Source organism: Tursiops truncatus, chromosome 1 (genome assembly GCF_011762595.2).
Source record: "Tursiops truncatus isolate mTurTru1 chromosome 1, mTurTru1.mat.Y, whole genome shotgun sequence".
Lineage (NCBI taxonomy): Eukaryota > Metazoa > Chordata > Mammalia > Artiodactyla > Delphinidae > Tursiops > Tursiops truncatus.
The window spans coordinates 136,520,528-136,547,595 of NC_047034.1; the positions used below are offsets into that span (position 1 = coordinate 136,520,528).

At 47.8% G+C, this 27,068-nt stretch overlaps 1 protein-coding gene across 2 annotated transcripts in view; it reads left to right on the plus strand.

Moving 5' to 3' along the window:
• PLPP3 (phospholipid phosphatase 3) overlaps nucleotides 1–26,401 on the plus strand; it is an 82,456-nt gene extending 56,055 nt beyond the window's left edge. For both annotated transcript variants that reach the window (XM_019942405.2, XM_019942403.3), the window contains 3 exons: nucleotides 108–165; nucleotides 11,058–11,234; nucleotides 24,469–26,401. In XM_019942405.2, the coding sequence (XP_019797964.1) occupies nucleotides 108–165; nucleotides 11,058–11,234; nucleotides 24,469–24,594 (361 nt within the window). In that variant the 3' untranslated portion in view covers nucleotides 24,595–26,401. The remainder of the gene's footprint in view (nucleotides 1–107; nucleotides 166–11,057; nucleotides 11,235–24,468) is intronic.
• The last annotated feature ends 667 nt before the right edge of the window (nucleotides 26,402–27,068 follow it).

Consider the following 27,068-nt stretch of genomic DNA (forward strand, 5'->3'; position numbering starts at 1 on the left):
AACAAGGCAGTGCTCCTTTCGGGGTCACTGTCTAGGGAGGGAAGATGCACGGACATGTACCGGGGATATGAATACGGCCCTTACACTGCCCTCTCTTGCTCTTTCAGGAGGTCCTTCTTCTCTGGCCACGCCTCCTTCTCCATGTACACAATGCTGTATTTGGTGGTAAGTACTTTGATTCCAGTGGAGTCCAGCCCCAGCTTCAATCCTGTCTGTACAAAGAGCCACCAGAATCGTTAGGGACAGACTTCACTGAGAAATCTTTGAAAAAGAGGTTAGATAGAAGAATTAGCTTCTATTCTGAGCTCTGCCACTGACTTAGCAGAAGTTGTTTCACTTTCCAGACTTTTCCCATGTTTCAAATAAAAATAATATTTACCATGGCTGCTTGATAAGGATTGAGCACCCATTTTGGAATGATTAAGTGATAAAGACACTTGTATAACATTTTATGGTAATAAGCACCGTTTTCTGAAAATCCATGAACTCAGTTGATCCTTTCAGAAGCCTTATGTTATAAGTAATATTATCTCTACTGTGGGAAAGGATTACTCAGTAAGTCTTAGAGAATTAAAGCAAACTGCCAAAGTTTACGCAGACACCAGAACTGTCGCTCAAATCCATGCCTTGTGCTCGAATTCCTCATAATGTTCTCCGTGCCATTCCTGCCCCACCCTCTACTGATGGAAGGGCTTTAAAAATCATTGTGTGACTACAGAGTGATTTTGAGTTTTACAGAATCCTTCTGCATCCCTGAGCACACGTGACCTCATAATAGCACAGTGAAGGAGGGAATCCTTGGCCCCACTGCTCAGATCCAGAGACCAAGGCCCAGAGAGGATCAGTAGTGTGTTGGAGGACCTTCAGGTAGTGGTAGAGCCATGGTCTGAGGTCCCCTGTTGGCCTCGCCATGCCATGCTTCCTGGAGATGCCGGGATGGTGCAGGTGAAGCGCCTTGCTCCCCTCCAGCTGCCACACAGACAGACAGCCGCTGGTCTGTTTCTCTTTGTCAATTAAGTATGGTCCCACTGCCGTTCCTTTCCCCTTGAATGAGGTCCGTGTGCCAAAGCACTTCCTGCTTTTGGCTGCTTTGATGGAGTTCAGAGCGAGAAGGCGCTGAAAGGTCAGATGTAGCTCAGAGGAGCATAAGCTGTTTGGAAAAAGAACATTTTGATTTCAACTTATTTGAAAAGCATAATTAGGAGTTGGAAAAACAGCAGAGAGGTTTTTTTTGTTTTGTTTTGTTTTTTCCCCCAATCCTTTCCAAGTCTGGAGGCCTCCAGGCTTCCTGTTACCTAGGATACAGAGCTAAGAGGTAGGCCCCGACCTCTAAAAACATTAAATGTGGATTTTAAAAATTCATGGAGAGCACTTCCCACCATTCTTCATTTTTTGTTGTTGTTGTTTTAGTTTTTGCTTTGCTCTTAGGAAGGACAATTTAGCAGCAATATTTTGTTTCCTGTTCCATTTATATTTTACCCAGGGCTGGAAGCAATTTTACAGAATATAATTCAGTGTTTTGTAAAGTAAAAGTGCTGGCAGGTTTCTGGTACCTTCTAGGTGCCAGGCACTGTGTCGCACTCAAGCTATACCTTTCGATTCTCTCAATAACCCGGTGAGATGTGGGGGTTTTTTTGTTTTGTTTTTTTTTTGGTGGTATGTGGGCCTCTCACTGTTGTGGCCTCTCCCGTTGCGGAGCACAGGCTCTGGACGCGCAGGCTCAGTGGCCATGGCTCACGGGCCCAGCTGCTCCGCGGCATGTGGGATCTTCCCAGACTGGGGCACGAACCCGTGTCCCCTGCATCGGCAGGCGGACTCTCAACCACTGCGCCACCAGGGAAGTCCGTGAGATGTGTTTTGATTACACTGTTTTCAGTTTCAAACAAACAAACAAACCTGAATCTAACAGGTAGCTGAAGCCTGGTCCTCATGACCCCAGCATCGTTGTGTGTTCTTTTCATTGTGCTGCACGACAAAAAATAAGGCCAAACAAACCTCTGCAGGATAAACTTACAGAATATAAGCTCCAACCCTAATTTCAATGTCGCTTGAAGGTGACCTGCCTTTCTTCAGATCTGCTTTAATGGGTGAGATGCCCCCCTACCCCCAGCACCCATCACCTCCTGGAAGCTATGATTATAGCAAGAGCTCTCTGTGGGGGTGATGGGTGAGGAGTAGATTGTGATTGAATGTTTATTTGCATCTTTGAGGGAGGAAAAAATTATAGTGCCTTTATATTCCAGGAAGGAAGGAAGGGAGGGAGGGAGGGAAGGACGAAAGAAGAAGAAAGAAGACAGCCTCCTTAATCCTTCATCTCTGAAGCATATTTTTACACACACTCCCCCATGCACACACCGCACACTCTTCAGAGCTCTTGCAAACATACACACATTCACAACTCGCAGACACCCACATATACAACGTACAAACACAGGGCTCTCCTTTTAGCTCTAAGATTATCTTGTCTTAAAACAACCTCTGCAGGTAAGGGCTAAGAAGTAAGGAGGACAGTGCCCTTCACCAGGGCTCCTTTTTATGTGATATTACACAGAAATCTCAACTCTTTGAAAGTCCAATTTGCAAAGCTTTCTAAAGGAATTTTGAAGAACACCGTTGCCTCCTGTCTGGGGAAGTGGGAAATCCTGCAGTCCATCAGAGAAGCCCCTAGACTCCTCCCACAGGGCTTTTATATTGGGCTGCAGGAAGTGCCGGAGCTGCACTCGGCCTCCCACAGAGCCCCGTGGGCTTTTATGAAGGCAGCCTGTGATCCACAGCTTCTCTGGAGCCTTGGGAAGAAGCCCGTTTGAACCGGCTGGGCATGGCATTGACAGTGTTTGCCTTTAGAGTTGGACAGACCTGGGTGACTCTGGCCATGCCAATTACTAGCTGTGGAACTGGGAGTTGATTACTTAGGTTTTCGAACCTCAGTATACTCATCTGTCAAGGGGAGACAATTGTGTCTGTTTTTGCAGAGTTGTTGCCACTTTTCTTCTCTAGGCCCTGCTTTCCCCATCCGTCAAATGTAAGAGTGGAATTAGAAGGTGTCTTCTGATTCTCAATCTCTGTGGTTCTATTTAAAAGCAGTTGGGACCACGTGCTGAAAGAGAAGATGGGAGGCACTCAGAGACAGTTTTGCCCAGATTCCCATGGAGTTCAGAGAGTGGCGGACCAGAAGCGCCAGCCATCCCTTCGCCAGGCCTTTCAGTGCCAGCTACCGTCTAGAGCCTCCCGTGGCTTTGGGGGGCGCTCCATATTAGGTTTTGATTTGTAAAATGGATAGCTTGGAAAAACCATGCTCCAAACACCAAATTATCTCTGGGAATGGAAGCTTAAGGATGAGGTTAAGGCCTGTCAGAGATTAATGCAAATTCTAATCAGAGAAATCCCGCAGCCTATATAAACATAAACGGTGCTTCCTACCCTTGAGCCCTGGTCTAAACTCCAGAGGACCACATCTGGATTGGCCCCACGCCTCCATGGTCAGGGATTGAGGATGGCCTGGCTGTCTGGATAAAGTGGCAACACAGGAGCCAGGCACCAATTCACATAGCACACCTGGAGTTACCTCTGTTGTACCAGGCAGGCTGCTGCCTTCTGGGGCTGCTAGATGAATCAGACCTGGGCCCTGCCCTCAAGGAACTCACCTATGCTTTCAACATTCATCATTCAGCATGTATTTAGTGAGTGGCTATTATGCACCAAGCCCCATGCCAGGGGTGGGGATATAGCGATGGGCAAGGCATGGGCATGGCCCTTGGGGAGTTCAGTCTAGAGGAACAGGTGGACAGTGACGATAGTCTTGTCCATGCTACAGGAGGGCCCGGGGTGTATAGGTTATTATGGAAGCTCAGAATTGTGGCACCCTGGCTAAGCTGGAGTGGGGAGCAGAAGCTGGGGAAGGCTTCTCTTAGGTAGTCACGGGATGGTGGGAGGGTTGGAAGGACTGCCAGGTGCACGGGTGGAAAGGAGGATGGTGATGCGGGATCTGCAGGTGTTCAGTTGAGTGGGGCTTTGATGGCTGGTAGGAAGCAGGGCGTGGAGGGTGCAGTGAGAGCTGAGAAGACCTGGGGGTCGTCAGCCCCAGCTCCTCCTTCTGCAGCTCAGACCAGGCAGCAGCAAGTTCGAGTGAGGCCTTTCTCGGCTGCTGAGCTCCTCTCCTGGGAATCTGCGCCTTGCCCCTCCCCTTCCTCAGGACACTTTGTCAGAGAAGCCTTTCCTGGAAGCCCCCTCCTATACTCCCTAACTCCCTTTGCAGCCTTATTTTTTCCCCCAATTTCTCACCATCTGACATACTCTTTGTGTATCTCCACCAGATAAATTATAAGCTTCATGAAGGAGAGGTTTTTGGTCTCTTGATTCACTGCTGTTTCTCACTTCCCAGTGTCTGATACTTAAGTATGCAATGAATGATGAACGAATGAACGGATGGATGGATGGATGATGGATGGATGGATGGATGGATGGATGGATGAATCCCGCGTCTTTTGACACTCCCAGGCCGTGCTCCTTTCCCATTCCAATCAGAACTTTGTTCATCTCCTCATCACTGACTTGATAGATCACAGAGGGCCTGTGTGATGTAGGGAAGGCCTTTGCTGCCTCTTTGCTGAACTGTTTCCCTTTGGACTCTTCACTGTGGTGCCCGTGAATACTGTGGATGTGTCAGAGGCTTTGTTGGGTACCAGGGAGGTGGCTGTGCTCTGATAGCCATGTTCTCTGGCCTCTGGTTGTTAGTCATTGAGCTTTTGTTCAACATGTTTAGAATCCTGGAGCAGTGGGGTCTGGTATGCCCACGACACATGCCCACAGATCCTGGGAGTGTCTGGTGAAACCCCTTCCGGGAACAAGGTTGTTGTTTCCAAGGGGGGATAAACCACAGCACCAGATGTTTTTCCTCTTCTTCCTGCCTGCCTCATCCGTCCATCCATCCATCCATCCATCCATCCAGCAGTTTCTGAGTACCTGTTCTGTGCCAGACCTTGTGTGAGCAGCTGGGGACACCAAAAGAGCTCACATTTTGTGAGGAAAGCCTGAAAAATATTTAAATAGTTGCAAAGCAGTTGGCTAAGTTCTCTGATAGTGGTGGACTGAGGGATTGGAGCCCAGAGGAAAGGACTGTTATTAACTCTGCTCTGAGTCAGTTTACAGGCTCTCCTGAGCTTAAGATCAGGTCAGAGACTCTTCTATTCTAACTCTTACAAAAGCTGTACACCTGTGTTTGAGACATGCGTGCTATAAAAGTGTGTGACAGGTGAATTAGAGGAGCCTGAAGTCCATATGTCCCATTCGGGTTGTCCTTTAGTCCATGACGCCTGTATAGTCCCCTCAGATTGCTTCTCCAGAGACAGAAGTCCAATACAAAAGACCAATACTTGACATGCAAAGCACTAATTCCCTAAGGAAGCCAGGTGGTTCTGTGGTTAGAGCATGGACTTAAAAGAGGCAAATCTTACTCAGTGGAAATCATGGCCCATTGTTACCTTGAGCAGGTGACATGGCCTCTCTTGGCCTTGCTCTCTTCATCTGTAAAATGGGCACAATGGTGTCTGCCTACCAGGATGGTTGTAACAATTGCAGGGGATATAATTTAAAGCACTTCACTCGGTGTCGAAGAGCTCAGCAAACCAGTAGTTTCTTTTTCTCCCCCTGATAGTGGCAGAAAACAAGATCCGATTCCCTTCTAAAGGAGGAGAAAAGTCAACTAAAAACTCCTCTTTGTCCTGAACGTAGTTGAATAACTTCCCAGTTCTGCACCACGTAGAGTCACCAGGCACGTGAACCTGAGCCATGGAGGAGATGGGAGAAGGGAGAAAGTTTCTCCCGTGGGTGTCAGCGATCTGGACAGACTTCCAGGAAGAAAGAGGGCAGGGACAGAGGAAGGACAAAAGCCTCCTTCTCACTCTTAGCAGAGAGCTCCCAAGAGCAATGGAAATGAAGCCAGAGGACAGTACAGACCTGTTTCACCAGTATGCAAATTGTGTAATGAAACACAAATGACTTAGCAAGAACCAGTGAGACTCACCCCAGTCTGACTTGCTGGTTCAGCCCCAAGCTGGCTTGAACTCAGCCAGATCTTTCTAAGGAGGTTTTGTTAGAATTCCACAGGATCCCAGTTTTGAAGCTCAGACCAGGAAGAAGAGAGCTCCACTTCTGGAGTGAGTTCTGTGTGCCGAGGACTTTCATATACATCGGGGGGCGGCGGGGGGGGGGGGGGGGGGACAGACATACACCTTTCTATTGTAAACTCCATATCTACAATCAGCAGTTTTATTTTAGCAACTGGAAGAAAAATCTTAGTCCCAGAAAGGGACTGAAAGATTATATTCTTTTTTTTGTGAAGGAACTTGTTTTATGCGTGTCTGTGTCTTTCACAGCTTTGAACAGAATAGATGCTCACAGCATTTTTTTTTAAGTGAACAAATCTCCTTATGTGCCATATGGGAGAGCAGAAATCCAGAGAAGCAGAGTGCCTTGTCCAGGGTCAGACAGCTGGTGTGTAGCAGAGAAAAGATTCAAATCCAGTTGCTCTGTTTGCAAGTCAGGCACTTCCTGTGGCATCGCACTGACGCACAGGAAGTGGATTCTCTGAACACAGAGGCCTTCACACAGGTGGGGGATTAAAGACAGAGAGGACAGGACCTCAGGGCTGCAGATGCCCAGGAGAGGTCAAGCTGATTTAGGCTTTCTGGTTTTGTCCAGCTGCGCTCACCCCTTTCTTAACCACCCGTTTCAGGGTGCCTGGGACTTCGCTGAAGCCCCTGCCCGAGCTTTGATTCTGGGAGAGGCTCCTTGCTGTTTGGTCTAGGACAGGGCATTACATCCTTGGGGCCACAAGGTTTGACTCCCTCTCCTGAGTAAGGGTTACCTGCCCCCTGTGGAGTGGGAATGAATGGAGCCTCCTGACCTACATAGTATCCCCAGGTCAGGTTTCCAAGGGAGCAGGGTGTTCCAGAATGTACTCACTGATTCTGGGGAGGCCCGAGCCTCTGGCCTGGAGTGAGCGGCTCTTGTGAACTGGGCTTTCAACTGGCAAAATCCAATCCGTTCAGCACTTAGATTGGGGTAGGGCAGAGGGTGTTATCAGATCCTTTGGTCAACCTCAAAGCCTGTTGCCCTCAGCTGACTTTTCAAATCGAAAGTAGTCCTTGGGTGAAGGGTCATTGTGCAATCGCTTTCTTTAGTAATTCGCTTGTTTTGGTGAAATCAGCAAAGTCATTGAGTCAATCTCATCTATCAAAGAGAAAGGGTGACATCGATTTCTATAAAGAGTGCCTTGAGTCCCTGTCTCATGCCAGGCAGGGTCCTGTGATGTGTCATTTGACCCTGGCAACCCTAAGAGGAAGATGATGTCCTGCCGGTTTCACAGAGAAAGAGACTGAGGCTTAGGGAAGTTAGTGAGTGGTAGAGCTGGGACTGGAATCAGGGCTGTCTCACCCCAAAATTCACTTTGCTACTGCTGTGCCCCGCTACAGACACCAGGATCCACCCTGAGATCTTGAGACATTTCTCAATAAATGTGTCAGTTACTGATGGATTTGGGGGTGCGAGCTTCCATCTGCCCACTCATTCCATGCCTGACAGCTTCCCGAAGGGATTCTTTCCCCCAAGATGGCCCCTCACTTCTTTCTTATTCCTGAGCACTCCCTTTCTGAAGCTATTCTGATGACAGGTCTCTTCCTCCCTCCTCAAGTTCCTCTCATGTATTTGCTTTTTTCTTATATTAAGCTCCAGCCTTCAGTATCTGAGTCAGTGGAAGGGGAGATGTGTGCCTCGTTCAGGTTGGGAAACCCACCCTTCCTCTGTCCCGCCCTGATCTCCAGGGCCCGTGACCTAAAGTCTGCATGGAGGGGGCAGGGAGAGATGGAGGATTTTGAAAAGTCATTTTTTGAGGACCTGCAGATTTTTAAATTGAGGGAAATGAGAAAACCTTGAGGTTATTAGGTCCAAATTCAGAGGAAAAAAACCATGGTTAGAGAATAAAAGCATCTGTTTTTTGAGCAGTACGTGGTGCCAGGCACTTAGCACCAATCTGTGCTACAGACTGTGAAACAGTGGTTGTTACATTATTTCACATGGGCGAAAACAGGCTCAATGAGGTTTTTCTTTTTTGGGGGGGGGGTGCTGCACCCCGCCGCTTGAGGGATCTTAGTTCCCTGACCAGGGATCCAACCCACACCCTCAGCAGTGAAAGCATGGAGTCCTAACCATTGGACCACCACGGAATTCCCCAATGAGGTTTTTCTGGTGAAAACCTGTGCCCTTTCCGTTGCCCACCCCGCCCCTGTCCATGGCCAAGACTGGCTGGAGGAAGGCCAGACCATGGTGGTCACACTACATATGGCCTAGTCCTTCTTCCCTGAACTTGCTATTGTCTTAAAGACCGGGTTGAGTTGGAGCTATCAACATCATTCTCACTCTCAAAAAGGAAGAGATTTCTTTGGTTCTTGATTGTAGACTCTGCTGTTTGTTGGGTCCTTTCAGCAGAAATGAGGGAGTAGCCTGTGACCGGCAGATTATTTTCTGGTCCTGAGTACCTTGCTTAAAATCATTTTACACCATGGCTACAGTACCATTTCCCAATGGTGATTCACTAGGTAGATACTCTGTAAAAATAATGTCTTGTAAGTGATGAAAATAAACATTTAGTATTTACCAATCTTTTTTAGAAAGACCCTTAGTATTCCATGGAGTATGGTTTGGGAAAGACTGACCTACTAAATAAAGGCCACGTTCATTAGTTTGACCTCCAGTGCCCTTCATGAGCTGCCTGTGCTTGCCTCTGGAGCCCTGTGTTTCACCCCTCCCCCATCCCCTGCCCCATACCCCCTTTTCTGCTATTACAGAACTTCAAGAAGTTCTCTGCCGCTCTGATTGCTGCCTTATAAGCCTTTGCTCTGCCTGGAATACACACCCCCTCACTACCATCCCCTTAACTCCTAGAAAATACCTATTCGTGTTTAGGATTCAAGTCAAGTATACCTTCCCCTTAGTAACTGACCTTGGTTCCCCCAGCTTCTTTCATAGTATCTATAAAGCCCATAAGTGCACTTACATGTTTTCATATGTTCCTCCAACTGGATGCTCGTAGGGCAGGAATTATAACCTCTCATTTCTGTGTCCTTAGCACCTATCATAGTGCCTGGCTTATTTATTGAGCTGTGTGTGTGCGTGTGAGTGTATTTATTTATTTATTTATTGGCTAGTTCCACAGGTTTGGCCTTTTAGGTGAATTTTAGAATAATTTTTTAAGGTTTTTTTCTCCAAAGCTTTTTAGGATGTTCCTAGGAATCTGATTAAGTTTACATATTAACTTTTGAGTTTATAAGTTGAGGGTTCTTATAAATGGGTGTTCTTATAAATAAAAATCCTAGCGATCTCTTCAAATTGTCCTTTATGTCCTTGGCTTCATAAAGGCTCTATGCAGTTCTTGGTAAGCTAATAACTATTTATAGCATCATCTTGGCCATTATGATGATTTTTTTTTTTTTTTGCGGTACGCGGGCCTCTCGCTGTTGTGGCCTCTCCCGTTGCGGAGCACAGGCTCCAGACGCGCAGGCTCAGCGGCCATGGCTCACGGGCCCAGCCGCTCCATGGCACGTGGGATCTTCCCGGACCGGGGCACGAACTCGCGCCCCCTGCATCGGCAGGCGGACTCTCAACCACTGCGCCACCAGGAAGGCCCCATTATGATGATTTTATCTCTTCTTTTAGATTTTTAACTGGGTATTTTTTATAAAACGATTGGTTTTTATCACTTGTTTAGTGGCCAACATCATCAGTGCATTCTCTTTATTATTTTTTATTTGTTGTTCTTACATTTCCCAACAATACATTTATATAATTTCGTAGTGATTATAAAGTTGCCTGCTGTTTTCCAGGCCTGGGGTTTTTTTTGCAGTTGTCTTCCCAGTCGTTGAGGTTTCAGTGCTAGAGGTTCTTCCTACGCGGGTAAGAGTGACTCTGGAATCTTCCACTCTTCTATCTCCTCAGGTTTACTGCTGGCTTGTCAATCCTGACCACCCAAAGGAAGGTGTCCATTTGTCTCAGGAAGGGCAGAGTCACTCCCTTGCCACTGTCCAGGTCTATCTTTAGGCTGTCAGCCCCTCCCCTCTGCTCTCTTCCCCTCTCTCTGGTCTCCCAGTGCCTTGCTTTGATTTGTAGTCGGAAGTTCCCCTCGTCCCGTTGTGTCTTCCCCCTCATTTCCCAAGTTCCCACAGGAACCTGAGAAGTCTGCTGTGCCCAGAGGTTAGAACGGAAACTGCAGCAAGATAACTCCAAGGGACAATGCCCAGCTGACGTCATTGCAACTTCTTTGCCTCGGCCAGAGCGGCGTTTTGGTTTTTTTCTTCCATTTTTCTTCAGGTTACTCTTCTACCCCACCCAGTCCAGTCTCTGTCAACCTCTCTTTGAAAGCTCTCTGGCATTGTCTGGTTGGTTTATGTGTTTCCTCATATTCTAATGCAAAATCCCTGGTTCCAAGTGGTGACTTAGAAGCTTGTTCTTTGGTAGAGTTGCTTTCTTTTGAAGCAGAAGCATTCCCTTGCGACTATCATAATGAACCACCCTCCCCCACCCCGTCATCATGCTTGTGTTTCCATGACACTCCTGAGAGGCAGGTAGTGTAGGGATTGTATAGCCGTGATCTCCAGGAAAACACATGTGTGCATTGAATGAGTTGTCATCAATTGTAAAAAAGAAACCTTTACTAACCCCAGTTACTATTCTTTAATTGGTTTCAGTCAAGAAGATGATAAAAGGAAACTCAGGTTTCTGGAGGGTCTAGTCCATGCCAGGCAGCGTGCTAAGGCCATTCTCATGAATTCTTTTCCTTGGCTCTTATTAGCTTACCTCCCTAGAAAAGCTCCATTTTTCTTAGTGTTTAGTAGAGGAACTAAGGCTCAAGGTTTAAAAACATGGGCTTGAGGTCAAGTCCAAGTTGAACGCTCTTTCTTCCAGATGGTTCCATGTGTGGGAATGTCACGTGTGTCAACCTGGGGCTAGAATGCAGGGGAGCGGCCAGTCACTCAGTGTCTGTTCGTTTTGTCTCCTCCCTCCAGCTGTACCTGCAGGCCCGCTTCACTTGGCGAGGGGCCCGCCTGCTCCGGCCCCTCCTGCAGTTCACCCTGATCATGATGGCCTTTTACACAGGACTGTCCCGCGTGTCTGACCACAAGCACCATCCCAGTGATGTCCTGGCGGGGTTTGCTCAAGGAGCCCTGGTGGCCTGCTGCATAGTAAGTAGCCTCTTGTCCTCGGCACACAAGCAGGGCCCTGGATGGCTTGCTTGTTAAATGTTTCCAGCTCAGTGACCAAAGCCAGGGAGCTCAGTCCTCTTCTCTGCTTGGCGTCTGAGGAGCCATCCTGCCCCAGGAGCCCTTCAGTGAAATGAGGATAATTCCTGCTTCTTTCCAGCCTGGGAGTTTTAATCCAACAGATTCTGTGAATCCTTTTCTCCAGAAATACGGAAGGTTCGTGCTCATAGTTGCAATAGCAAGAGGTCTTAGATATTATTCTACTCACTCACTCTATCCATGAGGGCAGTCAGGGTTCAAGAGGAGAAGAAACTTGCCTCAAGTCACATGTCAAGAGTCTAAGTGTCTGACTCATATGTTTCTCACATGCTGCTTTGGTGATCACTTGCTATTCAGAAGCACTTCCCAGCTGCTTGGAAAACATCTACCCTTCCCACTGTGACCTTTACAGGACTTGGTCAGACCCTAAACTAGGTGTTGGCTGGGGAGGTGGGAGTATGGCGAAGGCTACAATCAAGTCACAGAGCTTCCTAGGGAATGGCCTTGGGATGGACCACATTCCGATCGGCCTCAAATGACCTACCCCTCCACGTACTTCCTCCCTGACTCCCAGTGAGGGGGGATGAGGCATTCCACCTCTGAGGCTCTATCTCTTCAGGAATCTCTGCTTTTTTTTTGCCTGCTAAGTTTTTGTTTTTAAGAGTCAAAAAGAGAAACTTTTTTTTTTTTTTAATCTGTACAACATTACATTTCACGCTAAAATTTTGAGGGTTTTTTTTCAGCAAACACAACTGAGCACCTCCTCTGACATTGTGCCTTCCTGGGCCCTACTCAGGGGCACTCACCCTGGTCCAGCAGGAATCCGTGTTCGAGTACCACAAATGCAGCTTGTATTGTTAGTTTAACCCTTGCTCATTCCCGGTAAGAATCATGAAGTGAGATCTAGGCCAGCCCCTGGTCCTTTCCTGGTTTTTCAGCCTAGCTGCAGCCCCATGTCTCCCTGGAATAACCTCCCTGCTTTCCTGCATTCGTCACCCTGTGTTGAAATTGTGGACGTGTGTCTCCCTTTCAATCGTTTCTCAGGGACAGGGACCCTAGTTAACATATATGTTATTCTCCCTGTGTCACCAAGGCCTCTCAGAGATTCTAGCTCAGAGTAAGTGAATGCGTGTGTAATCAACACAAAGCTAGTACTCTTGAGAACATTCTCTTGAAGGCAGAGGGACGGAGAAGGCACAGCCCTTACTTCCAAAAAAATCCCAGTCTAGTTGCTCACAGCCAGGCCAAGCACAGGAGCTACAGTACAACGAGGGACTGTCACGGGGACTGGCCAGGGCACTTCGGCAGGCAGGTGAGGCAAGAAGAGGGGCAGGGAGTTGGGGTGATCAGAGTGGACACCACAAAGAAAGCAGCATCTGAGCTGCCGGCCAGCCTCATCCCAGGAACCCTAGTCTAGGGACTGGCTGTTTTGAGGGCTTTATTCATTGCTTTCTTTCGTTTTTCTTTTCAGTCAAGGCTAGAAGGGAGAGAAATTGCGGGAGCAGACCGTTAATGAGAGCAGCTGTCACGGAGAGCTTGTTCTCTGAAGCTTGGCCCTTTAATGTGAAGTGACAGTGGGGGATGGGTGTTTGCACGACAGGGTAACCCTTTGCTGACCGTGCCCTCTGAGCTTTGCTCTAGGCAGGAGGTCAGCCCACGGGGGCCTGCTGTGGTGTTTCCTTCTCGGCGCCACTGCCCTAATTAAAGTCTCCCGAATCCCCAATTAAAAAAATTGAAAGGTTGGGGGTTCCTTCATAGCCTTCCCCTCTTTTATAGAGCGCTCTCTACGCACAATGAGACGAAGTGTCCGGGAGGACCATGGTTTATTTTCGAGAAGGGAAGTGAGGGTCTGACTTTTATCCTGTTTGGCTCGGGTGCACTGGAGCACTGGATAGGAATTTGGTCCTAGCGTTTGTCAAGCATCTACTCTATGCTGGCTCTGCTCTGGGTCCTTTACTCATCGGCTCCTTTTAGGGACATGAAGCCGTTGTATACCGCGGCCATTTTACAGATGAGGTCACTGAGGCTCAGAGAGATGACTCAAGTCATCTGAGGTCAGAGCTAGTTGACAGCGGCTCCCGGGATGATCACTGACTCCAAAGCTTTGCCCTCTGTGCTTGGCAAGGGGGCACGGTCACCGGAGCTGAGGCGGCAGGAGGCACCCGAGGCATAAGCAGCCTAGGCAGCAGCTTACAGAGCAGAAGTTAAGGGTGTCAGGGGCCTTCCCAACCCTTCGGGCTGATCCAGTTGCTGCTTTCAGTTGGAAAGCCTGTTTTACAGTGTCAGGATGGCTTAGAAAAGGGTTACAAACATCTTTCCCTGTCCCACTTATCTGTGAACACATGAGGGTAGGGACTTGATATTTCTCATTTTTCTCCCAGTGCCTGACTTCCGGCCTGGTCATGGAAGCTCAGGGTCCTGGCTGGCTCAGCACTCCAGCGCTGAGGGAGCCGTTTCATCTAAGCCACCTGAGAGGCCAGGGCAAGACACTGGAGTCAGCCTGGGAGCTTGAGGATGCTCAGCTTGGGGAAGAGAAGGCAGTGGTTCACTTCCCATCAAAGGAAGTATAAGGATCAAGACCCTGAGTTGAGCCAGAGATGGGTCTGGGGAACCAAGAGGCCGTCTGAGGACACCACGTGCTGGGGGAGGGGACCCTGAGGTGGCTGAAGGGCATCTGCCTCACGGGTTTTGCAGCTTTATCGGGTGCTTTTCCAGAGTTGTACCGGGTAGCTTGCAGCCTAGGCAGGAGCCTGTGGTCTCTGCTCTGCTGTGTCTCAAAGCAGAACTTGCCCCCAAGAATCAAGGCTGTCCTGGCACATACCAGGCAAAGCCGAGTTCTCTTCTCGCCCGTGAATGGGGCTGATATGAATGGATCTTAACACAGGGACATTACCTGAGCTTGGCTAGGAGGACCAAGAAAAGGCAGCGCAGTGAGGTACAAGGCCATCGCACAGAGGTCAAGGAACCCAGAAGCCATTTCCCACTGTGCCTGGTAACCTCCTGAGCCAAGCTTCGATGGACCCCCGTCAACAGGGAAATCATATTTGCTGACATGCATTGAGAGCTCACATGCCAGCCACTATGTTAAGCACTTTACATAGACCATCTCCAGTCCCCCAAAGATCCTATTTTGAACCCTATACCCATCACTGTCCTCACTAAAAAGATGAGAAAACAGGGACTAAGGAGGATGAAGTAACAAGGAGAGGGTAGAGGGTCGACCCCAGGGCGGTCCAGCAGAGACAGGTCTGAAGACCCCAGACTCTTCTTATAAGACCTCATCTCCTGCCCATCTCACGTCCCTTCACCTCCAGGCACATGAAACTTATCAAGATTTTTCAACACCCTGAGCTCTTATCTTAGACAGCTGTCCCCTTTTGATGGAGCACACAGTTCCAGTTTCACCCCATCTCTGATGAAACCTGTGTTAGTTCCCCATGTTGCTGCTCTGACAGATTACTACAAACTTAGTGGCTTAAAATGACACAAATTAATTTTCTTAGAGTTCTTGAGTTCTGAATTCCAAAATGGGTCTCAACGGGCTAAAATCAAGGTGTTGGTAGGGCTGTATTCCTTCCGGAGGCTCTAGGGAGAGTCTGTTTCTTTGACGTTTCCAGCTTCCAGAGGCTGCCGGCATTCTTTGGCTCATGGCCCCTTCCCCCGTCTTCAAAACCAGCAGCGTAGCATCTTCATCTCTCTTTCATTCTCTCTGACCTCTGCTTACATCTTCACATCTCCTTCTGTGATTCTGACTCTGCTGCCTCCCTCTTACGAGGACCCCTGTGATTACATTGGGCCCACCTGGGTGATCCAGGATACTCTCCCCATCTCGAAATCTTTAACTTAATCACATCTGCAAAGTCCATTTTGCCATGTAAGGTAACATATTCACAGGTCCTGGGGATTAGGACGTGGCCATCTTTGGGGGGCTGTTGTTTAGTCTAGCATACCTTCTCTTCTGTCTTTTCTGACGACAGATTGCCTAACTGTCTTCCAATGCTCCCATAGTCCTTTGCATGTTTTTCCTGCTGTGACATTCAGCCTGGTTCTGTCGTAATTGTTCAGATGTCTGTCTCCCCAGCTAGACTATGGGGGCCTTAAGAGCAGAATCCATGGCTTAACCCTCTTGTTGTTCATTATCAGTGCCTGATACAGTGGCTGACACACAATAGCTACTTGATAAGCACTGGCTAAAGAATGAGTGATGAATTAGCCTGTGACCCCAGGCAAGACACTTCTTCTTGAGCCTAGTTTCCTCATCTGAATTGATCTTGGAGGCCCTTAGCTCCATGACCTTCTCCCACAGAGATTCCGAGGCACAGCCGACTTTGGACTTTGTAGTAACTGAGCTGGACCTGCCTTCTCAGATGGAACCGTCTCCATTGCAATGCCTAGGTGGCCTCTATTTGGGGATCATGACATGTCTTTAAGTCCCGAGGGGGTACAGTGCATCACTACAGAATGTTGGCTCAGCCACTGCAGAGCCTTGGGCAACAGGCCATGACAGCCAAGCACTTTTACCCGGGTCTGTTGAGAGTAAGTCCTGTCACAGCAAAAAGACGTGTCTAGACAAAAATCACACGCCAAACAGGAGAGGGTTTGGTCCCCTCCCTCACTGCTCACTAGCTGAACGCTTTCCAGAGGAGGAGGGCAATGGCAGCCAACACAGAAAAAAAACCTACACAGTGTTGTGAACTCAAAACAGAGACACGGACACACAGGGGCAGAAGGGCAGGCACACTGATGTACATCTTCACACATGTGGACGGAGGTGCACAGGACAGAGGCACGGGGACAGACCCAGTCGTACCCAGACACAGGCATCCATCCTCTTTCCGTCACCTGCACTCAGAATCACAGATACACAGACAGGCCAAGGCAAACACAGGCACATGCTCACACACACACACACACACACACACACACACACACACACCCCTCCCAAGATGTGAACTCTACAGCTGGGCTCACCATTCCCACCCCTGGCGTAACCCAGGGACCTGGACGAAGTGACAGACCTCAGTTCATTTCCTATCTGGTGACAACTTGACTCTCTGTCCACCTCCTCCCTGACCCTCCAACAGATGGCAAATTGTGGGGCCCTGGGAGGGGTCAGGGCAGGGCCAGGCCGCCATTGCTGTGGGTGCAGCAGAGGAAGCAGCTGCTCGTGAATTTCATAAACATGCAGCAGAGTCTTTCCTGGTTTTCCTCTTGCAGGGTGTGTGGCTCAGCCAGCAGTTGCTCTTTTGTGTGCTGCTATCTTCCTCCAGGATGTAGGGAAGGGCGAGGATGTTCTTTGTCTCTGCCGCAGTTAGGTGACCCTGGGAGAAAGGACAAGTGAGAATGTGAATGGAAGAAGGGTTCAGTGATGACAGCCCCCCAAGGGGAAAATGGGGCACAGAGAGAGGATGGGACACACCCAAGGACTCATGGTGGCAGAGTAGGAACCAGATCTCGGCTCTCTTGATCCTATCTCAAAGGATTAAACTAGTAAACTCCAAACACGTGTAGTCTATGCCCTGAATTTGTGAGATCTTCTGTAACAGGAGATTCCCATCTATTTCCACTGGATTCATTCCACTACTGCCTGGGCACAGGGGAATGGATGAAATGACCACCCGAATCATTTCTTGCCCTGCAAAAGCCTAGCTCTTTGCCCAGAAGCCCTGGGGCTGACCTTGTCATCCTGGGCCTCTACTCTCAGGTGGGCAGGGGTGCCAGGAACCCCTGGGTGTGGGAGAGAGAAGGAAGCAGAGGCAGGGGTAAGCTTTGCCCCCCAATAGATAATGACAATTTGCACAGTTCTTCTAAAATCTCCTTTCTCATTCCCCTGCTGAGATGAATGGGGTAGATGATGAGGCAGAGACTCAGAAGGGGGAGTTGTATTCCTGACACTTAGGCATATTGGGCAAGTCACTTCCTCTCAGCTGCCTTTTCCCACCCCGCGATGTGGGGATGATACGTCTTAACATCACCTGATCTTTGGATTGAGGATTCAGTGAATTAAGGGTGCCTCATGCTTGACACATGAAACGCATTGATCAGATGTGTTTTGCGTGTTAAGTATGGTGCCTTGTTTTAAATATTCACAGCTGGAAAGAATTGGTCCTTAAAGAGCTTAGAGTGCAGTAGTTTCCCAGCCATGATCCATAATAAGAAATACATTATAACCCAATAGAGGTACCCACACATAACTAAAATATTTCACAAAATAAGACTTATGCTTACTGTATGTGATACGTTCTAACATTTTAAATTTAACCCTTTAAAATGCTGGTAGTAACCGCCCAGTAAATTGATTTTAAACTTACTAATGACTTGTGACATGCAGTTTGAAAAACACTGGGCTATTGGGGACAGGCACGTAAACACACAAGTGCAGTAGAAGAGCACAGCCATTAGGATGGGATCCTGTCCTGGGGACAGTGGGGGGCTTGAGAGAGGGGAGAGCTCATTCTTCTTGAGGGTGCTGGAAGACTAGAAGAATTCCTGGAGGAGGAGAATCTCGAGCAATGAATGGATATTTTCTGAGATACAAAAGATAAGGAAGGGCATTGCATGCAGAAGGAATAACACAAAGACATGGAGATGGATGGGAACATGGTATGTCTTGTGACCCTAAAAAGTTCAGAATGATGGAACTTGTGGAATATTTGGGGGAAGTCAATAATAGTAGCTCTCTTGACCCTTTCAGCTTCAAAAGGTGGGATTTCTAGAAGTAGGCGCCTGCCTTCCTCTAGCCTCTGTTATTCTTGGGTACCATGTTCCTGAACTCTAGCTGATACTGGATCTAGCATCTTAGTGACTGCCGTCAGCCCTCTGGGTCCTCCTTACCAGAAACCCTCCTTTGTATTAGCCAAGAAGTGCCTTCCTGTGAGGCTCTTTACAGGGCTCAGACGCCTGTTCTCCTCCACAATTGCCCGCGACTTTCCTCTGCTGCCCCAAACCCTCCTTCTTTTTATGGGACCAGCTCCCTTCGTGACCCTCAGTAGCAGTGATGGTCATGAATGATGGTAACTGAGGGAGGATTTGAAGAGCTCTGTATAGGTATGAAGCGTTTTCATGTGAATTCTCCCATTTAAGCCTTACAGAAACTGTGAGAAGGTAGATTTTTAAATAATGGTAGCACACAAATGCAGGGCAGACCCATCCTCTGAAATCATAAACCTCTTCATTTTGCATAAATGCAAGTCTAGACGAGAGTGTGACTTGGCCTGGGTCATAGAGCAGTAGCAATTTGGGGACTAGATCCTGCTGCCTGACTCCTCATATGACACTTTCTACCTCATCAAGTGCCCTTTCAGATATACCAGGAAATTACTCAGTATGGACACTGACAAGCTCCCGTGCCAGAAAATCACTGAAAGACCTCTACTGAGGTCAAAAAATAATTATTGCAATCAAGTAACTCCCATTTAGTCAAAAGACAGGGCTGCCAAAGATGACTTTTCTTTAGACGGCACTTATTATACGTAGGGCGTGAGAGTGAGCTGAGACCCAAGGCAAAGAAAATTATTCCTTAATCAATGAGATTGTTTATTACGGTAGAGCAGGATGCCCAAAGGATATCCCAAGACCAGGGCATCAGGGTGTATGCAACAGGGGCAGCCCATGGTTTCTGTCCTCACAGTGGGGTGGACTAGATTTATTGAGGCTACGCTTGCTGGGCTCTGAGCACGGTTCATTCGCTTGAGTATCTCATTGTCTAAAGGGGAAGCATGACATAGCATTTATAGCGTTATGTCTGCACTCGAGCCTGTAGGCCTCATGCGAAGACAGAAGTTCATTGAAAGTTCAGCGTGGGTACCAAAGAGCAGATTCGAGCAGCTTAAGGAAGGGCTCATGGAGCCCAGTGTATAGATAAGGAAGCTGCTCTCAGAGAGATTACAAGATGTCTAAGACACACAGCCAGTGAGTGGCAGGTCTGTGGCTTGAGCCCGTCTGTTCATCTCCATGGACTGTCCACTGATGGCTCTCCTCACTCGAGTCTACATAACAAACACCACTAGAGTTTGTTCAATGCAGATTCTAGGCCACACTTCTAGTAGGTCTGGGTGGGCCCAGGAATCCGCTTTTTCAAGAAGCACCCTGCTGATTCGGAAATAGACGATCTGAAGATTATACTTTGAGAAACATTGGAATAGACAGCTCGGTTTTCTTCTGATTCTGAGATTCCAAAATTCTTCCACTCTTACGTTTATGTGCTCTGTGTTGGCATCTAAGCTCAACGAGGGCTTATAAAAATTTCAATATATAAGGATGTGGTGCCTGTCTTCAAGGAGTTCTCTTATGCACTCTCAGGACTTGAAACACTCAGGGACTCCAGAAATATTTAAAGGACAATTTTGTTGTCATAATCTGCCCTTAAAAAAAAATGACACTCAGGGCTTGCTGACTCAGCAATTTGCAGCAATGGGAGTGGAAACCTGGCTGCAGACGAGACTTTTTGTTTCTGGCCAGTGGTTCTTGGTGAGCTCCAGGCAGGCAGCACCTAGGCCAGGCTGGGCTGTGTGCTTTGGGCATCTCCAGAGCTGGTGAATGCTGGTAACGAGGCATTGGAAGCATCTTCCTTTTTGATTGTGCTGACTCATTCCCCAAAATAGCCCCAGAAATTATTGGACTTTGAGAGCATATCCTATCTGCCCTGTGGAAAACTCCCATCTCATATGGTCTTTATGTCTGGCTTGAATCTATACAGGCTTTCACCTATTCGTCCATATTCTCAATCATTTCAATTTTCCCCTCTCTAATTTTCCTTGTTTCTGGTTCCTTCTCTTGTTTCTTTTCTTTCCACCCAAGGGGCAGGGGAAGAGACGTGACTTGATGTGGGTAGGCACTGAACGCGCAAGCCAGTGATCATTGCTCTGTTTATTAACAAGCCCCACTTGCTCATTTTGTGACATCATATAATCCTTTGAGTAAACCTCTGAGGTAGGCGTTGTATCCCTCATTCAGGTATTTTGCTGAAAATGGCAAAACTTGGATTTAAAGACAAGTCTGTCCCACTACCAAGAGCAAAGCCTGTCATCAGTGCTACATGTGTAGGATGGAGAATGCGAGGTGGTGACCCAATGGCACAGTAACAAGGGTCGCCATTTAGAAGGAGACTCCTGTACATGTCTCATCTCATTACCGCCAACAGGATTCCTCCAGCCAGGAGTTGCCCTGTTTGTGTGTTTGCTGTCGGTGGAAGGGCTTCATTGTCTTGAGTGCTTGTCTGAATCAGATTACTACGCCCTCAGATCACAGAAAAGCTTGCCTTTCTGACTCGGGAGAAGGTCAGAACCACTTTCCCAAGCAAATATTTGAGGGAGCCAGAATTTTAGAAGGCAGAGGAAAGCAGAGCTGTCCTTTTTCCCCTAGCGTAGTTACCCAAACTTGAAGAGTTTCGTTGGGAACAAGTGAGAGATTTCTAGAGTTAAAAACAAAACTAGAAATAAAAGCATTATGTCCCCCTGCACACATACATGCCACCTCCATCAACGGCAGTTGTGTCCTCAACGTTTCAAAAACCCATCTCTTCTTTGTCTTCACTGCATGGTGATCTTACAGGACTCATCCTCTCCTAGATTCTGCAACAGTGTCCTGACCGGGACCCCTGCCTTCGGGCCCTCGGCTCCCTTTCTGACGCCTTCTCCTTCTTAGGTAATCAATGATCTTAATGCAAGTCTTCCCAACGTGCTGCTTCCCTGTTTCAGCCTTGACAGTGGCTCCTCGGGCTGTGCCAGACCCCTTCTCAGTATCTGGCTCCCCCTCCAGCCTCACTGACCGCTCAGCCCTCCCTATACTGAGCTTCCTGCGGCCCCTGAACGAGCTGGGCTCCCTCACTCCTGTGCCTTTGCACGCACTACTCCCTTTGCCTAGAATAACATTCCTGGCATTCACCACCTGGCTTACTCCTACTTATCCTTCAAAGCTAAGCTCAAATATACCTCCTTTGGGGGAAGCCTTCTAAGGCCCTCTCCCCTCCACTTCAGCCTGGGTTAGATGCCACATTCTCTGTGTTGCTTTAACACCCCGGCTTCCCTCTGTCATAATCCTCAGAACACTATTGTAACTGCTCTATTTACCTGGATCTCTCCCTCATTGCCCTGTGAGCTCTTGGAGGGCAAAGAACTCTCTCTCTTCTGTATATTTATCATCTCAGGGCTTTGGCACGGAGCAGATGTTCAATAAGTGTTTACTGATTGCACTTTTCACAAAAGCAATTTGTGAAGGTAGAGGAGAAGATAAATGGAATTGAAAGCATATGCTCAGGGTAGGAGAACTTAAAACTCTCCCTGGTGCTTCGCGCCTAGATTTCATGTTTGCCAAGACTGTCGTCTGATCGGCTCTTTCACACCACAGAGGAGGTCTGTGCAGTGGGGCTGTGGGCTGGGAGTGGCTTTGTCCCTCAGACCAGGGGTAGCCACCTAATTCGTGTAGACCCTTCCCAGCCTGGGCCTCTGGGTTTTCTTTCCAGGTGGGAATCATCTTCTGCAGGAAATAGAACTGGCCTTTCCTAGTCCTTTTTGTATTCTGCTGTTCAAGCATGAAGAAGGAGCCCTGTTTGAGTCTTGACGGGATCGTGTTTCATGATCCCCCAAAAAGTGTTTGCGTAACCTCAGGCCACGCTGAAGGCAAAATACAGCTTAAGGGGGGATCCTGCTGGACCCGACTCCACTTTTTATCTTGCCGCTGGGGTGTGTGCATGTGGCGTGGGAGGGTGTGGTCCCCCTGACATCCGTAGGCGTTCTCCGTTGCCGATAAGATCCAAGGCCAGAGTGCTTGCTTCCAGTGGAAAGAAGTGGAGGAATTCAACAGCAAACATTTTATAAGCTCCTGGTGTGTGCAAGGCTCAATGCAAAGGCCTGTGGGTGATGTGGGATGATTAGGGCTGGGCTGCATCCTCAGGAAGCCTCTCATTAGGAAGAAAGACTGATGGGCGAAGTTTTGGAGACACGAGAGGACGTGGCTCACTCTAGGCCCAGACACGACCTTGGTACCACACAAGGAACGCCTTTATTGAACTATGTGCCAGATGCAGGTTTAGTTCTTATCAAGTACATTCTTGCCTTTAACCTTCATTTCATTCCTATCTTGCAGTTCGGAAACGGAAACTCTTAACATGTAGTGGATATGAGCTCAGGAAATTAAATTGGGAAGTCAGCCAGTAGATGGAGGTGGTATCGGGATCTTGAAGGGAGGGATGTTTGTGTGAGGGTGTCCCCTGCCGTCTTTGCCCTCAGCACATGGCACACAGGCTGGGAGAAAGATCTCTAAGGAATGAGATTCGTAAGAACCCTTATTTGGTGGCGCTCGCTGCTAGGCTGGAGAAAGTGGAGTTCAGAGCCAGCGATGGAGAGACTGACCGAAATCTCTTCCTCGGGGACAAAGTGAAGGAGGAAGGGGAAGGTAATTTCCAGGTAGAGATGAGGACATGGGCTCTGTCAGAGAAGGGTTGAAAAGTTTAATGATCTCCTATAACTTTAATCATGTTTGTTCAGATTTCCTTATACTGGGGGCAACTGAAACCCCCCTTCCCCACCTGTTTGTAAAGGGTTCCCGTGCAGGGGGAGCCTAGGGCCTCCTGGCAGGGTTGGGTACAAACCTTTTCTCTCCTGGTTCTCAAGCTGGCCCTGGCTACGAGACAAACCTTTCTGTGCCACGGTTCTCACTGTTCACACCTCCTTAGAAAAGAAAGAGACAAAAGGCTTAATTTTTTCCTTTGCAAAATGGTACATTCAATAGCACTCAGGCTGCAAATGTCTTAAAATGTTCCATTTCTTGGCTAATATTTCACTTTCTTGCTGTAGGATAGAAATCGCCTAGCCTTCTTTCTGTATATATATATACATATATATGTATTTTTAACCAAAAACTAGTAGTGAAATGTTTAAGTAATATATATATAATGGGTACAAAAATTCAAAACATACAATACAAAGGATTTTATGGTGGCCAGTAAATAAGCCTCCGCTTCCCATTTGCCTTCTAGTCACCCCATGCTCTGTATCGCTACAGAGAGAACACTGTGGAAATCGGTTCAGCAAAGGATCCAAGTCACTTCTGTGGCCAGGCCCTGGCTGCAGAGCCTTGGTGTTGGTGCAGTCTTATTAAGAACTTCATTTTCTTGCCTATAATGGGCCCTGAATGAAGTCACAGGGCCGTCATTATTAGTGAGCGCGTGACCATCTGCAGGACAGACTCTTCCATCCAGAGAGCCGTTAGCCATAGGACCTTTGAAGTGTTTTAGCCACTAAAACACTAGTGGCTAAACTCAGCCATATGTTTCCTATTAAATTACATGACTGACAGCTGCCTCTTATGGCTACTTAGTACAAACGCCTGTTGCTTAATGGCTCAAATGGATATCTGTGTATTTATTTTGCCACCTAATACAAAGCATAAATTTTTCTTACTCTGGTAACTTAGCAAGTTCTTGAATCTTTCATCATAAGCTAATTGAGACCGGAACTCTGCCCGAGCCATCCTTATACCCTTGTGGGTAAGCGTTCAAGTAAAGGTTTCTCAGCGATTCTAAGAACGACTCCGTGAGGGCACATGCTCAGGAGGAGGAAGGAGGTTGGGAATAAGCGATAGGAGAATTTTTGTTGACCTTTCCACCGGGTTAGTTGCTGACTCCTTCAGTCAGGAGACCCTGGCTTCTCGACCCCCATCAAATTGTTGACATCACTGGGCTTTCAGGAAAAGGTGATAGCGACGGCTTCCTTGCTCCAGCGCCTGCCGATAGGAATTCGTACTGGCTGATCGCTTTTGGTTACACCCTAGATTCCTTTGTGAGGAAAGGGAAAGTATCACGGACTAATGACGGTGACTAATTATGACTTGCTTCCTTTGTGTGAGAACTTATCTTTCACTGCTACTCATTTACCTTGAGAAATAAGGAAGTCCTGCTTGCACACAGGGGGCACTGGACTGAGAGCCCACGGAAGTGCGGGCTGCCCCTGCCATGGCTGTGCAACGTCGGGCGTGTCACTGCCTTTCTCTGGGCCTCAGTTTTCCTCTCTGTACAAGAGGAATTGGACTCTGTGGTCTCCTTGGTCCTTCCGTATTCAAAGATCTACAGTTTGGGGGCGCCTTTCTCTAAAGTCTATGCTCCTATGGTCTTGCCTTTGCCTCTCCCCAAGGCTCAGATGTCAGTGACTGATTGGGACCTCTGATTTTGTGCTTCTAGGTTTTCTTCGTGTCTGACCTCTTCAAGACCAAGACGACACTCTCCCTGCCTCCTCCTGCTATCAGGAAGGACATCCTTTCACCTGTGGACATTATCGACAGGAACAATCACCACAACATGGTGTAGGTACTACCCACCTCCTGAGCTGTTTTTGGAAAATGACTGCTGACAGCAAGTTTTTGCTGCTCTCCTATCTCATCAGACAGTAGAATGTAGGGAAAAACTTTTTGCCCGACTGATTTTTAAAAAGGAAAAAAAAAGTCTTACCTTGTGGCCTTCCAAAATAGGTAGTGTTCACCTATATGGAAACAACAGCAAACTAACAGCAAGTGCGGGAATCCTGGATATGCAGCTGGTTTAAGTGTTCATGTTCTAGTGAACACAGGCTTGTTCCGGAACAAACACTAAGATGATTTGAGTAGAGCCTGCCGGTCACCTGTGTGACCTGAGGAATCCCAGGCCTGTTGGAAAAGCTCAAATTCACCTTGTAGCACACAACGCCAGAAATAGCACTGAATCAAGAAAATAGCCATGGGGGGCTCCCCTGTTGTGTCTCTCTGTCCACACCACTCGATTCTCCACTGTGACTTTGGTTCAGGAATCTTATTTGTTTGTTTGTTTTTGTTTTTAACTCTAAGAAGAGAGCACGTTTGCTCAGTCAAGCGATCAGATCCTGAATCCAAATTCCCAGTTGTGAAGCCTTATCACTCACTTCCTCAGCCCGTAGGCCAGCAGCGCAGTCCCTCACTTTAGCGATTAGGTGACTCTTTGTGGATGAGTGAATTTCACAAATAGCACAATTTCAGAAGCGCTCGAGGGCACAGGCCCTCCCGTGTCTTCTCTTGATGCACCAGCCTGTGATGCTGAGACGTCAATTACAGGATGCTGATGTCGTGTACATCAATGACTGGGGCACTGCCACGCTCAAGTAGTGATGGTTAGCTTCGGTTACTGCTTTCTTCCTGGAAACCCTTGCTGGGTGCCCACCGGGATTGCCCGGGAGCGCCCGGAGACGAGCAAAGATGTGGTCTGCCATCAGCTGATGGAAAGCAGCCTTCCATGCAAGAGATGAAGGAGTGGAGGGGGCAGAATGAAAAGTGAAGCAACCCTTTGGCTACTCAAAGTCTGAATGAGCCAGAGTAGCAGACAGTCTCACATCCCAGAGGCTGCCCTTCCAGATAAAGTGGGGGTCTCTGGGGGAGCCGCTCTTGCTAAGCTGTGTAAAGCACTATTGTCTTGGGGTTGATCTCTAGGGCAGTTCTTGGTAGGTTCTGCTGGGCAGAACACGTGGGTTAAATCTCCGTAGAGTTTCCTCATCCTCTCTCCGTAAGTGTCCTTCCAAGCAAGGTCCCACTCGAGGCAGCAGACAGGGACCGCTTCTACTGAACCTTTGAGGAAAGGAGGAAGGAAGAAATGCTTTCAGATCTCGGATGCAAACCTTTCAAAGGGCTAAATGTAACCACATGGGTCAACCACATGCACATCCTTACAACAGAAGCCGTCCTTTCATTTCAACTTATAGCAAGCTATGATTTTTATATATAAATATTATATAAATAATGTATAAAACATTAAAAGTTAACTATGTAAAATATTATTTCTGAAACAATTTTAGCTATATCCACTATGACTATAAACTGTGTCTCGACCTGTGTTATTTACATTAGCTGCTTACAAAAGCATGGAGTTCATTTTTTTTAATATCAACTAAAATATTGTAGTTCTGTGCTAGACATTGTTTTTACAATGAAAGAAATAACTGCAACTAGAGAAAACTGTATAAAAACATTAAATTGTCAGTATTTTTGTAAGGTTCCATTTTGTAAAGAGAATAATATTCAAAGACTTTTGTAGAATACAAAGTGAAAACTTGTATCTGCGAAACTATACTTGTATTAAAGGTGCTTTTTAAATAAAAGCTCATAACAACTAAGGAGGGAGTTGGAAGCTCGGAATGATTGAGGGGGTTGGTCTTGGGTGGGTGGGAGGAGGGGGACTTGAAGCCTGTGCTCCTCGAGGGGCCTCGCCTCCCCTCAGGGCATCACCGTGGGATTCTCTCAATGGAAAATATGGTGGCCATGGTACTGTCGATAGGGATGCCCCAAGCTCTTTCATCTCTGAGAGCCTGTTTGCAGAGTGAACAGAGAGAGCTCCAGTCCTGCTCTCCTCTCAGGGTCTTCTAAAGAGCTTTTGTATTCAAAAGGGGGGTTTCCTCGGGGCAGGGGGAGCTGTGGGTCCCCGAAAGCAGATAAGGAGCAGACTGTAGATAAGGTGTGCTTCGGGAGGTAACAAAGGGAGTCCTTTACCCAGCCGGCGACATCAAAGGAAGGAGGCTGCACCGCTAAGAATGGTATTTGCCCCCCTGCTTTCCTTCCCTGTGTCTCCCCAGCCTGGAAGAAGAGGGGAAGCTGGACGTTCACTCACATTGTTTAAGCACCTGTGTGCCAGGCGCTGTGGCCTATTTGTCGCTTTTGATCCTTCCAGCAGTTCTTATTTTGAGAAATAAGGACTGCTAAGGAATGCAAAGATGATGTTTAAGGTCGTAGAGGAGTAAACTGCAGGCCAGAGCTTGGGTTCATTTCCTATTTTGCTGCTGTCAC